Below are 15036 nucleotides of genomic sequence, written 5' to 3'. Positions count from 1 at the left end.
GGTTCCGGTTAAGTCTTTCCATTTCTTTAGGTTAATATTCTTTAATGCCAAGTGCCATAACCCATAATGCCACCGTGATTTTTACACGGAGTCCGGTCTCGACCCGACCGGCTAAGCCATCCCAAGTGAGACATATCCAAATTCATAATGATAACGGAAGTCCCACATAAATGTCACCATGTGTACAACATGGCGTCCGATCTCGGCCCGATCGGCTAAGCTATCTCACTTGGGACATAACCTCTTTCAATTATCCATTTCATTTACATTTCTTTCCATCTTTCATTACTTGACACAAGCAGCCCCATTTATTAAGTAGTTCTTGGCACTTGGACACGTTTTATAATTCGAGTCTTTCTCTTTATTATTTGCCCAAATATCGTCAATAACCATGTCAACAAGTGCTATCATATAATATAAGGCATGCGCACACAAGGAAAGGAAAGAAAACAAAAGGAAAGCTTGGAGAACATGATCACATTTTCAAATAGCATGATTTCATGGCAACTCTTAGAACAAATATGGAACATAAATCTTTTACCCCAATACATAAAGGCAAACCACTTAGTATGATCAATTCAGAACTCACGCCAATTATTCGGACACCAAGAGTTCAATACTAAGAAGAAGAGGGTTAGCCATACATACCTCAATGGAGCCTTTTTCTTAAATTCTTACAATAAATTCCGGGACTCTTAGCCACCTCGATCTATTTTATGAGAATTACAAGTTGATCCAAAAATTAGAGAGATAATCAGGATTCTAGCTCACTTGAGCATACTCTCAAGCACTAAGTGTGCATCATGAATTTTAAGGTCTTTTCTGAAAAATTCTATCATCTTACATCCCATTTGTTACATTCTTAGCTCACAATCTCCCCATACCCTCTTATCATACATGCTGCAAGACAATTAACCCTTATACCCATGAACCCATTTGTTAATTACTTATTTTAGTAGGAATTTCGAAATCAAAGGTTAAAGTACAAGTTCTTACCTCTTAGGATGAAGGCCTAGTAACTTTACTTGGTAATCTTCAAGGATTTGGCAAGGATTGAGTAGAGGCTTGGTGGGGATCACTTTCTCCCTCTAGAACTCTTGCTCTCACTCTAAATGTAGTAGAAATTAGCTCAAGAGGGTCTAATGGGGTGATTTTAACGGAATGGGGTCGGGTTTTAAAAGTTAGAAAATAGGAGCCCCGACTCAATCTGCGATCGCATATGCGACCGCATAACTGATATGCAGCCCGCAAAAGGGACAGCAAAAGTGGCCTCAAGACCTGGATACGCTGCCTGGGTATGCGACCAATATGCGGTCCGCATACCTGTTTTGGCGATGGCATAATGCACCGCAAAACTGCCCTATACAAAAATTCCAAGGAGGCTATGCGACGACTATGAGGCCTGCATATCGATTATGCGATCACATAATTGGACGCATAGTTGTTCTCAAATTGGCCAACATACTGACCTACTCTGCGGCAGATATGCGGCCCGCATTGTTATTATGCGGCCGCATAATGGGCCGCAGAAACGGGCTCTTCTGAAAAACATTTTTCCTTAACTTTTTAATGCACATATCACCCAAAAAGGTCTGAGCCGCGCTTAGCTTGGCACTACAAGTTTTCGGGTTTTTGGGTAAAAATTTTACGGGTCCTTACATATAGTATGTGTTTGGAGGCTTTGGATAGGTCCGGGTAGTATTTACGAACTTATTGGTATAATTGGACGGGGTCCCGGGTGGCTCGAGTGAATTTCGGACCACCTGGAGTATTTTTGGAGTTGGTTGATGTGCTGGTTTTGATGTTGATCGCGTTCACGAGGGGAGTCTCGTGTTTGGGATGAAGGATTTGGAGCTGAGAAAGATTCTTCGCGTTCGCGCCGCCATCGTGTACGCGATGGCTTGTGGATTTGTTCTTCGCTTTCGCATTTGGAGGGCCGATTTAGCCAAGAGAAGTTGGGAGTTGGGGGCTTTGGCCTTTGCATTCGTGAGGGCTTAGTCGCGTTCGTGTAAGAGGCTAACAGGGAAGCGTTACGTTAGCGAGACGGGCTTTGCGTTCGCGAAGAGGAATTTCAGGCATAAGCATTTTTTGTTTCGCGAATGCGAGATACGGACCGCGCTCGGGAAGAGTACCTCTGGACAGAATATTTAAATTTTGTATTTCGGGATTTTAGTCCATTCTCTCATATTTTGAACACTAGACTAGGAGAGGGGCGATTTTGCTTGGATATTTTCACACAAGACTTTGGGGTAAGTGATTTCTACTTATTTTTAATATTACTTTTAAAATCTACATGGATTAATAACACCCAAAACATGGATTTTTGAGGTAAATTTAGGGGTTTTCCTCACAACTTAAAAGAGGAAAAATTAAGGATTTGAGCTAAAATTTGGACTTGAATTTGAAAACCAAATATATATTTGGACTCGTGGGGTTATGGGTAGTTTGGATCTACTCATTGACTCGGGTTTTTATCATGTAGACCCGAGTTAACTTTTATTGACTTTTTGGGAATTAATCAAAGATTTAAGCTTTTTTGTTTGGAATTGATTCCTATGACCTTGTTTTTTGATATTTTTGAGTTGTATTTGACTAGATTCGAGACGGTTAGAGGTGTTTTCTAAAGAAAAGACAATTTCGAAGGTTGATTTGGGCTTGCTAAGGTAAGTATCTTATCTAATTTTGTGTGAGGGAATAACCCTTAGGATTTGACCCTATTTGTCTAATTGTAATGTGTGAAAAGCAACGTGTATGCGAGTGACGAGCGTATATGCGGGGTGCTATGCATGATTTATGACCGGATTCGACTTTAGCCTTCTATTATGCCTTATTTTGATTGTGTCCTCTATGATACATGTTTAATCGTTTGTATGACTACGTTTACTTATCCTTTCATACTAGAGACCATGTTTAGTTATATTATCTCCTAGTTTTCCAAGATGGGCTATTATGAAATTATTGGTATAACTGATTTAGCCGTAGTCATATTTCACATCTTGAGCACATATCCGTACTTTATTATTGTTATTATTATTATGTCCTTGTACACCTTATTGATTAATTGTGAGCATATGTCTCTTTATGATAAATTGGTATATTATATTGTTATGATTATAGCACATATGAACATATTGAGCGGGTTGGGTTGGTGTTGGCACGAGGTCTCTTCCATGCGCATATTGTGGTGTTGATGGTATTGTGGCACGAGGTCTTTGCCGTGCAGCTATGATGATATTGTTACTGTTTTGCATGTATATATTATATTGTGCAACGTGTGAATTTGGATCCACCTCCTAGGTTCGCCCTCTCATGTTTCTCTCTTGACGACGTACACGCGTATTATGATAAATTGGCTGATGTTAGTGGATTCTAATATAGAATCCGATGATGGAGAATTTTAAGCATAAATATGGAAGCTTTAACCATGCAAGTGAATCATTTATGCCTTATTAGGAATTTTGTGAGCTTTTATGTTGAATTTATCATGCTATTATATGCCTTTATTATTTGTATGTGACTCGATTGTCAAGGTTGATTTATCTATGTTGAGTTAATATCTCTTGATTTGGTAGTTGATGATATTGCATCTTGTTATATTCTTGTTGTGAGTATTATAGTTGCACATATACTTGATTAGTGAGTATCACATGATTTTAATCTCGTTACTATTTCACCAAGGTTAGTCTTGATATTTACTAAGTATACGTTATCGCGTATTCATACTACATTTCTGCACATTTTGTGCAGTTTCGGCCGTTGGCAGCAACAGATCTTAGGAGTGAACATTGTTTGCCGATAGAGAGGATTTAAGGTAATGCTGCATGATCACTGCAGACCCTTGATGTCCCCTTCCCTTATCTTCATACTATTATTCATAAATTCAAACAATATTGTACTATTGAGACATCTTCTTGTATTCAGTTTTAAATCTCATGACTTTGTACTACTTGGTTTTGAGAATTTGATATTATGGTATTTGTGTATTAGCTATTGTTTAAGATTTATTTTGCTATTTATGTTATTTCGGCCATATTATATCTTGTTTCATTGTTTTGCATCTTTATTTCATGTTGGCTTACCTAGACCCGGACATATATTGGGGGTGACGTATATGCGAGGTGACGAGTGTATATATGTGCACCATGGTTATTCATGATCCCGGTAGATCTAAGGTTATTATATGCCTTGTTTAGCTATCATGCTTCTTGATATCATGTTCTCTCAATTTGTATAACTACGTGAGCTGTTATTCGTGGTAGAAATCATGTCTAGGCTATTTGCTTATTTGTTGAGGCGTGATAGGGCTATTTTTGCTATGTTGAGTTGTTTGCCTTAGCCGTATTCATACTTTTTAGTCACGATATCATATCCATGTGTTATATCTCTGTCTCTGCATACTTTCTATATATTTTCTCACATGTTGTTGGTATCCTTGTGCGTGACACGAGTTTGAGCTTAAATGTAGCACGTTGGTATATTTCGTGTGGTATATTGAATTATATTTCTGTGAGATGTTGGCATACAGAGACTTAAGCGGATTGATGACTGATCTTGGGTCATAGAGCCGTGTTGATATTGATAGTGAGGTGACACATGCGCCAGACCCCATGTTGGGGTGTGTGGTATTGATAGAGAGGTGACGCGTATTCCAGGCCCCATATTGGGCTGAGTGATATTGATCGTTGACTTAGATCTTATCAACGCTTGGACTAGGATCCGCCCATCCGGAGTCAGGTGATAACCCACGTTACTTTGCCTTCTGAGTAATATGTGCTTAGTAAAGGGCTTATGCCCCGTACAGTGCTGAGTGTGTGTGTGTGTGTGTGTGTGTGTGATATGATCCACGGGCAATTTTCTAGGCACCGTGAGAGTGCTAAGAGTATGATTAAGGGGTACCTATGCTAGACACTATTAATGTGCTGAGATGGTGTCTACGTGATGATTTAACTGTGAAATTATTGATTTGGCATGTATATTTGATATGCAGGTATAAAGTTATATTTTTCTCATTCTATTTGGTGTTTGATGTCTCTACTTGATATTTAGAGCTTGAAAATCACAGTTTACCTTAACTAATCTCCGTCTCAGTGATTTATGTGGAAAAAGCTGATGCCATGACTGATATTCCCGAAAAGCATGTCTATTTATCTTTTATTATTTTAGAGTTGAAGTTGTTATTATCTGAGCTGCTTTTTCCCTATATGCTTTTATTCTGCTGTTATTATTGTTGTTGGCCGTGGAAAGTGAGCAACGGACCTTGCCAATCTTGTCACTACTTTCATCCTGATGTTAGGCTTGCTGCTTATTGAGTGCATGTGGTTGCTCGTACTCATACTATATTGTGCATTTCATATGTAGATCCACGTGTTGCTGATCATGGTAGTTGCCCGTGAGCCGGATCTGGACTAGTTGGAGATTTCAAGGTAGCACTGCTATTTCGTTCACAGGCCTTAAAGCCCCTTTCCTTTTTTCATGTTGTCACTGTTTAGTCTTTTCGGACAATATTGTATTGGACTCAGACCTTGTATTTACTTATTTTATAGAGCTCATCTACTCGGTGACCCAGATTTTGGGATGATTTTCAGTTGTATCGCTATTTTGACTTCAGTTATTTATATTAATCTGCATTTGAGACTAGTTAATGCTGTTATTGAAGTTTATTTATGCGTATTGGTTGTTGGTTTGCCTAGCGAGCAGTGTTAGGCGCCATTACGACTCCGATGAAAGTTTGGGTCGTGACAACTTTATATTGTCCCTTACAAATTTTTTTGTAGGAGCTATAAGGCCAATCAATTCATCACCAAATATCTAAAAGATCAAAATATTAAAATCTTGTATTTGTGTTATTTAACAAATCGTAATAAAAGTATTTTGTGTTTTTTATTTTATTTTTAGTATTAGGTTATAAAAATAATAATTTGCATAAAATATTTCTACAGAAGTTTTCAAAATTCAAAGTTACGCATTTGAGGATTTTTACGGGGCATGATTTTTTTCTTTGTTGAACTAGCAAAATGGGATTAATATTGATCGTTTTTGGAAACTTATTTTTTTTAAATTTATATTAAAACCCAAACACATTGTTTTAATGCATAATAGTTATATGATTTTTTATAATTGTATACTCATTAAAGTAAATAGAAAAGTTCAAAAAGGGAAAGAAAAGGAGGAAAACAAGAAGGATAATTTGCAAAAAAGAGGAGAAGAAGGGAGGAGGAAGAAAAAATATGAGCACCCTTCTGCTGTAATCCCAATTAACTTTGCTCGCCGGCTCTTTCTCTGGGGTTTTGTTTGGTTAAAACCCCAGCGGTCTTATCCTCCTTCTTCAACTTTCTCAGAAATGCTACTACTCTCCCAATTTCATGCGCTATAACACCAACGTCTTAGCCTTCATCACCGCCCTATTATGTATACTACTGCTACTACTACTCCATTCTTCACTTCCCCTACTCCTCAAAATCCATTCTTCAATCGCCCTAATAACCGAATCCGCTTGAAAAAATTCCCTATCAAATCTTCCTGTGAAGGAGATAAACCCAAAAATTCTCTTCTACTTCCTATAACTTCAGCTCCAGCTAGACTTCTTCTAGAGTGTTCTATCACCAAAAAAGACACAATAATACCAGATAGGTATAATAATGGCCAAAATCTTCTGAAACCCATTGTAAAGCCTTTAGTCTACACATTATTCTCTATTGCTTTTGCATTCTGCCCCATTCTAGGATTTCAATTGCCTCCTGCTATTGCTGCTCCGCCCGCTGCAGCTGAGCTGATTAACAAAACAAAAAAGAAAGGTAGTAGTAAAGGGGAAGAGAAGGATGGCACTAGACATGTATATTCACATTGTACTAAGAGATTGTTAGAGACTGTCTCGGGGTTGCTTAAAGTGATAGAGGAGGTGAAGTCCGGTAAAGAGGATGTAAAATGCGTGGAGGGAAAGCTAAAAGATGTGAAAATGAAGAGGAAGGAGTTGCAAGAGGAGATCATGAATGGTCTCTATGTGGAACTGAGATTATTAAATAGCGAAAAAGGCGTGTTGGTCAAGCGTTCGGAGGAGATTATTGATGTAGTGCTGAAGATTAAGAGGGAGGAGGAAGGTTTATTGAAGAAGGCTAAGGGAAATGAAGATGCAGTAGTAAAGGGAAAAGTTGCGATATTGGATGAGGAAGTGAGACGGAGTGAGGAGGAATATAATGGATTGTTGGAAAGGATTGCTGAGATAGATGATGAGATTATGAGGAGAGAAACACTTGCATTGAGCATTGGTGTAAGGGAGCTTGCATCTATTGAGAGGGAGTGTGAAATCTTGGTCAAGGAGTTTCTAAGGAAAATGAGGCTGGAAAGCATCAAGAGGTAAGACAATATTGAAATTTTAGGTCTTTGCTACAAGTAATGATAGCAAACAAGCTGTGCTTCTTTTAATCTAACACCTGATATTGGCATGGAGCTCTTTTGTTTTATTTGTGCACTCAGGTTCAGGGAAATCTTGGGATGCAACTGCCCCTGTGCACGTACTAATTTAGTTGGCACCTAAAACATATAGCTCTGTTGTGAACTGATTGTTTTTTCCTTCTTTTGAGGATTTAACCTTGTAAATTGTTCTGGTGTTTTCCTGGAATACCTCATCTAGATATTTTGTTGCTTAGTTCGCTATTATGTTAGCTAGAATTTAAGTCCATCTCCAATTTTACTTGTTCCCTGGTCAGCTAATCTACTTTATGCTGGTGACTAAATAGTTGACATTTAGCATGTTATTCTTGTAGGCTGTAGATATCCTTTTGTTCTTTAGAAGAGGTTAGTTTTGTTTAATACTATTTGTAACAAAACTTGCTATCTGATATTGTTTGTGAACTATATTGTTCCAATCATTTAATATACTTGTGTTCTATGTGTTTGCAGTGTGCCTGAAAACTCTCTCACCAAGCTTTCTAGATCTGAGATAAAAGAAGAGCTGCAAACTGCCCAAAGACAATTATTAGAGCAGATAGCTCTACCCAGTGTTTTGGAAAATGAAGAGAATGTACTCCTTTTTGATCAAGACTCTATGGTATTTGCTCAGCGAATAGAACAAACACTTAAGAACTCCAGAGAGATGCAACAGAGTCTCGAGAGTCGTATTAAGAAAAAAATGAAGAGATATGGTGATGAAAAACGTTTTGTTGTAAACACGCCAGCGGATGAAGTTGTTAAGGGTTTCCCTGAGATTGAATTAAAGTGGATGTTTGGAAACAGGGAGGTCATAGTTCCAAAGGCCGTTAGCCTCCATTTGCATCATGGTTGGAAGAAATGGCGTGAGGATGTTAAAGCAGAGCTCAAGAGGGATTTGCTGGAGAATGCTGAGCATGGTAAAAAGTACATGGCTGAAAAACAGGTAAGTTTTGCTGAAATGCTTAGATATGCCTGCTTATGTTAGGTAGTGCAATCATCCGCTTCTACTTTTGCCTTTCTATTACTATCAGTTTGATAATTTATCATTAAATTGATCATCTTGGAATTCCTCTTGTGGTTCATCGCTATCCATAGCTTATCTTTTCCTCTGTAGTAAGAGTTACTTTGTATCTAATTAGCTAGTGTTTCTCAGTAACTGTTTGTCTCATATCTTGGCTTCGATTTTGTGATCTAGAAGTGTGAGACTCTACATAAGTGAGGGGTTGGTACATTATAGATTGTGGGGTTGTGGTCTCATGGCTAAATAGGTGCCTGTTAGGTTGGATGATTTTCCCTAATAAAGTTCACTTCTACTCGAGGGATAGCTGGTTTTCCTGCCAAAACTGCTGTATTGGGTATCAGCAATCAGGAGAGAACATGAAATACTGCACCTTTAGAACTTGTATTAACCGATTTCATGGTCTAATCTTGAATGCTCCATTATGTGCCCCAATGAGGATAGACAGAAGAGCAGTCTAAAAAAAATAAGGATAGGCAGAAGAGAATCACATCACCAGCTATTTTTATGCTCTGGAGCAACCTATAATCGGGTTTCAATGGTAGAATTAGCTGAATATATGGATACTAACCTATGCCTATGCCATCCGGCCCTCTCCCCAGAGGAGAAATAAAATCTAGCTCATTAGGAATGCTTACAGGTTACAGTTATCTTAGAATGAGATCCTTCTGTTTTTAATTTTCCTGTTTGTTGGGCTGAGGGTGGGGATTACCTTCTGTGAGATCATATAAATGTGCTCAGATTGTGACTGGTACATGCTGAGGATCAATCTATAGGAATTTTCTAGTCCTTTTTAAAGATAAATGATGCTCCTGCAAAACACCCATTGACAGAACTAGAATTGCCAACGGCAATAGTTCATTTTTTTTTTCATTTTGTTACAGGATTTTTGGGGCTTTTGTTCCTTTGATATTTCACTTAGATATTTCACTTAGATAACTCTACAAACCAGTTTTCTTCATTTTGACTAAGTTCACCCTCTAAACCATTGAAGAATCGGTTGTTGTGCGCTAAAAGGTACTTACAAATTTTTGCATCAAGAACCCTCTTTGTAGAGAGCCATATTATTTTGTGGATTCGCTGCAATTCGGTGTGCAGCTTGCCTATAGGGTTTCCCTAGTCATTTTATTTGCCTTATATGGAAAAAATGAACGTAGCTCAAGAAGGGGAAAAGAAACTTTGCTCTTTTTTATGATGACTATTAGGTGTTTATATTACTATTTGACTTGCAATAGACTGTTCAAAATGATAAAACTTTGAACTATTTATTTTTTAGTTTTTAAATCGGTAAAGATAACTTCTATTTTCTCTGTCCGGGTTTAGTGTCATACTTTCTGTTTTAGTCTGTCCCGAAAAGAATGTCATACTTCCTTATTTAGAAATAATTTGATTTTAAAGTTTTTATTTACCCTTAATGAGATGATTTATAACTGTACATATATCTATGGCTTATTTTAAACCACAAGTTTGAAAAATCTTCATTTCTTTCTTAAACTCCGTGTCCAATCAAACACCACCACATAAGTTGGGACAAATGGAGTATATTAAGAACCAACATACAGGTACTACTAGGAAACATAAAAGCAAGGCAAAAAGAGCTCTTTACAAATTATGCAATGAGCAAATGAAGTTAAACATGGTGGTAGGGTCAGAGACATTTATATCAGCCATGTTACACCAGAAATTAAGCCCCCAAAAAATGTGTTTGACATGTATAACATTGTTCTTTCTTGCTTTCTAGATGCACCACCAGACTGCAGCTGGAATAGTCTTCCATTTGTTGTTCGAAGAGCATTGTGTACCTTTCCCGTGCCATCACGGCAAAAATTATACGACTTTTTTGGGCATACACCAATCAATTCCCAAGATGTTAAGAATAAAATCCCAATTTTTTTGCAGTTAATTTGTAATGGAGAGATGGGTGTTCTATATGCTCTTCACATAAGAGACATCTGGTACAAAGCTGCAGCCCTTTTCTGCTGGTTGCTTTGCATGAGACAAGCCTCTTTGGCCACCAACCATGAGAGGCACTTCACCTTGAGAGGCTAAAACTTTCCAAATGATCTTCCAAGGCCATATGACACACTGTGGGGATGTATGGGTAGATATAGAGTACAAGAACTAACAGAGAAGCTGCTTTTTGGATGCCCATTAAAGACAATCAGAGTTGAAAGAAACCACATGATATATGCTTAAACTTAGAATGTCTAATAAGGATAGGTACCTGTATAATTCCCAATTATTTAGATTCTTTTTGACAAACCAGCCATTGCCAAATATCATGCCAAAATCTTGTGCTCCTACCATCGCCTACATTTAGAATAAAGTTCACAAAGGAAAATTCCCATTTGGCTCTAATTTTTTGTTTTCCCATACCAAGTGGGGGAGGGGAGGAACATATTTGGATATTCAGGGATTGAGAAGTCCGTAATTAGTGCATATTACGACTCTCTAAAGAGCATTTTCTTCTTGATTGAACCTCCAAATCCACTTGCAGATCAAACTGTTGCGTTGTTAAGTGCCTTCAATTCTCTAACCCCCAACCTTCCTAGTTTCCTGCTTTTTGTGACGGTCTTCCACTCAACCAAATTGTAAGTCTTCTTTTCTCGATAATCTTGCCATAGGAAATTTCTCTGTATTATATCCAACCCCTTAGAGGCCTTTTGAGGCATAAGAAATAAATCCGTGATACTTATAAAAAAAAAGAATGAAATAAACCATAATATATATGGGTATAGACGTATAGTATCCGTCACACGGTAAATGAGAACTAATTTACCTCCTGATGAAAGATATTAATGTTTCAATTTGGCAACTTCTTATTCGAATGAATAGTTGGTAGGATTTATCAAACTACTTGCCATTACATTTCAAGCATTTTGAATGACCTGCTTGTGATATTCTTAGTTCTGGTGGGTATAGAAAGATGTAGTAGTTAATTAATAGATATGCTGAGCTAAAAGGTTGTCTAGGACCCTAGGTCCCATACAGGCTATTACAAGTTGTTGGCTCCTGTCATCTTTGTCCCAACAAATACCATTGCCAGATTAGCCGTGCAACTTCATCCTATTAATTGAAGATGCTCCATTTTAAAATTTCTCCGAGAAGGGAGGGGGGAGCTATTTTAAAGAGGTCAAGAGGAGCCATGTTCTCTTTACTTAATGGAGAAAGAAAATTGAATTTCAGGATATTTGGGGAGCTTTTGAGCCTCGAGATCCTTATTGGGTTTTTGCATCTAGTAATTGGTACATCAATTATTTCATGATTTATATAATGGAAGTTTGTTGCCGTAATCTTTTGGTTCTATTTGAAACTTTTAAAACTTTGTATGAAGAACTGGAGGCCAAAGGCAGGGATAGGAAGCTGTACAGGTTGCTAAGGTGAGAGAAAGGAAGTTCCGCGACCTGGACCAAGTGAAGTGCATCAAAGATGAGGACGACAAAGTATTGGTGGAAGAGACACTATTAGACGAAGATGGAAGGCATACTTCCATAAGCTCTTGTAGGAACATTGTGATAGGTGATTTGGAGCACTTTGAGAGTCATCGAGATTTTGGATATTGTAGGCGTATTAAGGCTGAGGAGGTTGTTGGGGGCTATACGCAAGATGAGCAGGGGTAGAGCAGACGAATTTCAGTGGAGTTTTGGAAGTACGCAGGCAAGGACGGTGTGGAGTGACTTACTAGGTTGTTTAATGTCATTTTTAGGACGAAGAAGATGTCTGAAGAATGGAGATGGAGTATGATGTTTCCCTTCTGCAAGAACAAGGGCGATATCCAAAATTGCAATAACTATAGGGATAACAAGCTGCTAAGCCATACCATGAAAGTTTGGGAGAGGATGGTGGAAGCGAGGGTGAGGATGAATGTGTCTATTTTCCAGAACCAGTTCAGATTTATGACTGGGAGTTCGACTATGGAAGCAATTCACCTCCTTAGGAGATTGGTGGAGCAGTATAGAGAGAGGAAGAGGGACCTGCATATGATGTTCATCGACCTAGAAAAAACATATGACAAAGTTCCGAGGGAGGTCTTATGGAGATGTCTGGCCTCCAGACGTGTTCCTGTAGCTTACATTAGGGTGATTAAGGACATGTACGATGAAGCCAAGACTCAGGTAAGGACGGTGGGTGGGGACTCATAACACTTCCAAGTTGAGATGGGGTTGCATCATGGATCAACTCTTAGTTCTTTTTATTTGCTTTGGCGATGGACGTTTTGACGCATCACATTCAAGGGAAGGTGCTATGGTGGATGTTGTTTGCTGATGACATAATTGATTGACGAGACGCGAGGTAGGGTTAACGCAAGGTTGGAGGTTTAGAGACGAACCCTAGAGTCAAATGGTTTCAAGTTGAGCAGGATCAAGATGGAATACTTGGAGTGCAAGTTCAACGATGTGACTCATGAGGCGGATGTGGACGTGAAGCTTGACTCACACGTCATCCCCAAGAAAGCTAGTTTTATGTACCTTCGGTAATCTAAGATAATGAGGAGACTGATGATGACGTCACATATCGTATTGGAGCGAGGTGGATGAAATGGAGGCTCGCATTCGGTGTTTTGTGTGACAAGAATTTACCTCCGAGACAAATGTAAGTTCTGCAAAACAATGATTAGATCGACTATGTTGTATGGGGTAGAGTGTTGGCGTGTAAAGTAATTCCACTTCTAGAAGATGAAAGTGGTAGAAATGAGAATGGTGAGATGGATGTGTGGGCATACCAGGAGAGATAAGATTAGGAAAAAAGATATTGAGGACAAGATGTGAGTGGTCTCCATGGAGGACAAGATGCGGGAAGTGAGGTTGAGATAGTTCAGGCATGTGAACAGAGGGCACTACTGCCCTAGTTAGTAGATGCGAGAGGTTGGCCGTGGTGGGTATAAGGAGAGGTAGAGGTAGGCCAAATAAGTTATGGGAGGAGGTGATTAGGTAGGATTTGGCGCAACTTCAGTTAACCGAGGACATTGGCCCTTGGTAGGAGGGTGAGAAGGTCGAGGATTAGGGCAGAAGGTTAGTAGATAGTTGAGCGTTTTTCTTTGCCATACCATTAGCATTATTGATCTTGTATTCCCTTATGCTTATTTTTCTATTACCACATGTTCTGGTTTTTTAATACTATCCCTAGTCTTGCCTCTTTCGCTTCGATTTATCTATTATCATGTTGTTGGTATTGCTTCATGCTATTGCTTTTTTCTCATATTTTCTCGTGCCGAGGATCTATCGGAAACAACCTCTTTACCCTCACAAAGGTAGAGGTAAGGTCTGTGTGCACTCTACCCTTCTCAGACCCCACTTGTGGGATTTCACTAGGCTTTTTTTTCTTTTTTTCTTGTTGTTGTTGCTCATTGCTTGTCTCAGTGCAAGATACCATGTCCTCTCGTAAGGTGGAATTTTTTAATAATTATTTCCAAATGCTTATTATAGGAAAGGATCCTCCTGGATCGGGATAGAGTGGTGGCAAAATCATGGTACAATGAAGAAAGAAATAGGTGGGAGATGGATCCTGTGGCTGTTCCCTATGCCGTGTCCAAGAAGCTTCTTGAGAGTGCTAGAATCAGACATGACTGGGCTGCCATGTATGTTATGTTGAAGGGAGATGACAAAGAGTATTATGTTGATATCAAGGTATGATGCTCTATTTGCAGTGATTTCTCTTTCTGATGTAAATATCTGTCATTGGTTTTTAACCTCATCATTTTTATTCCAGGAATATGATATGATTTATGAAGATTTTGGAGGTTTTGATGCCTTGTACCTGAGAATGCTTGCTTCAGGTATCCCGACTGTGGTTCAGCTGATGTGGATTCCTTTCTCAGAACTGGACTTCCGCCAACAATTTCTCTTGGTCACAAGACTCTGTCTTCAATGTCTAAATGGATTGTGGACTCTGAGAATTGTTTCTCGCGGAAGAGACTGGATTGTGGAGAAAGTTAGAAACATAAATGATGACATCATGATGATGATTGTTTTCCCTACTGTGGAATTTGTCATCCCTTATCGGGTATTTATATAGCTTGCAACTTGACCCTGTTGATTGTTTAATCTTCCTTCTTGTTTATTAACTGTGTTTTCAAAGCAGTCTCTTGCTGTTGTGGTGTAGGTGAGGATGCGGCTGGGTATGGCTTGGCCAGAGTATGTCGATCAATCTGTTGCCTCAACTTGGTACTTGAAATGGCAATCTGAGGCTGAAATGAGTTTCAGATCAAGAAAAAAAGATGAATTGCAGTGGTATCTCTGGTTCTTGATTAGAACTGCAATATATGGCTATGTATTGTATTATGTGATACGCTTTATGAAGAGGAAAATTCCACGGCTTCTTGGTTATGGACCTTTAAGGAGAAACCCCAACTTACGGAAGCTGCAGAGAGTGGTATAATTACCTCCTCGACTCATTTATATATCTAGTGTCTAGACAAATGTATGTTTCTGTTTATGCATAGTACAACTTCTTTCTTCATTAGATGTTACTTGGATGTTGTTGAAGCCTGAATTGAATTGTAAAATATGTTAATTCCAAATTTCGGGCTCCAATGTGGAGAAAAACCTAGTTTGTGTAAATGACTTGTGCTGATATATAGAGTGCTAAAA

The 15036-nt window shown here is 38.6% G+C and overlaps 1 protein-coding gene across 1 annotated transcript in view; it reads left to right on the top strand.

Annotated features, from left to right (window-relative positions):
* The first annotated feature begins 6180 nt into the window (after positions 1-6180).
* LOC109209814 (probable inactive ATP-dependent zinc metalloprotease FTSHI 5, chloroplastic) overlaps positions 6181-15036 on the top strand; it is a 61823-nt gene continuing 52967 nt past the window's right edge. Inside the window, exons 1-5 of the mRNA XM_019373158.1 lie at positions 6181-7353; positions 7900-8371; positions 13873-14073; positions 14156-14449; positions 14549-14818. Coding sequence (XP_019228703.1) covers positions 6407-7353; positions 7900-8371; positions 13873-14073; positions 14156-14449; positions 14549-14818 — 2184 coding nt within the window. The 5' untranslated portion in view covers positions 6181-6406. The remainder of the gene's footprint in view (positions 7354-7899; positions 8372-13872; positions 14074-14155; positions 14450-14548; positions 14819-15036) is intronic.

This window comes from Nicotiana attenuata, unplaced genomic scaffold (genome assembly GCF_001879085.1).
Source record: "Nicotiana attenuata strain UT unplaced genomic scaffold, NIATTr2, whole genome shotgun sequence".
Lineage (NCBI taxonomy): Eukaryota > Viridiplantae > Streptophyta > Magnoliopsida > Solanales > Solanaceae > Nicotiana > Nicotiana attenuata.
This window is presented reverse-complemented; position numbering and strand designations above follow the sequence as displayed.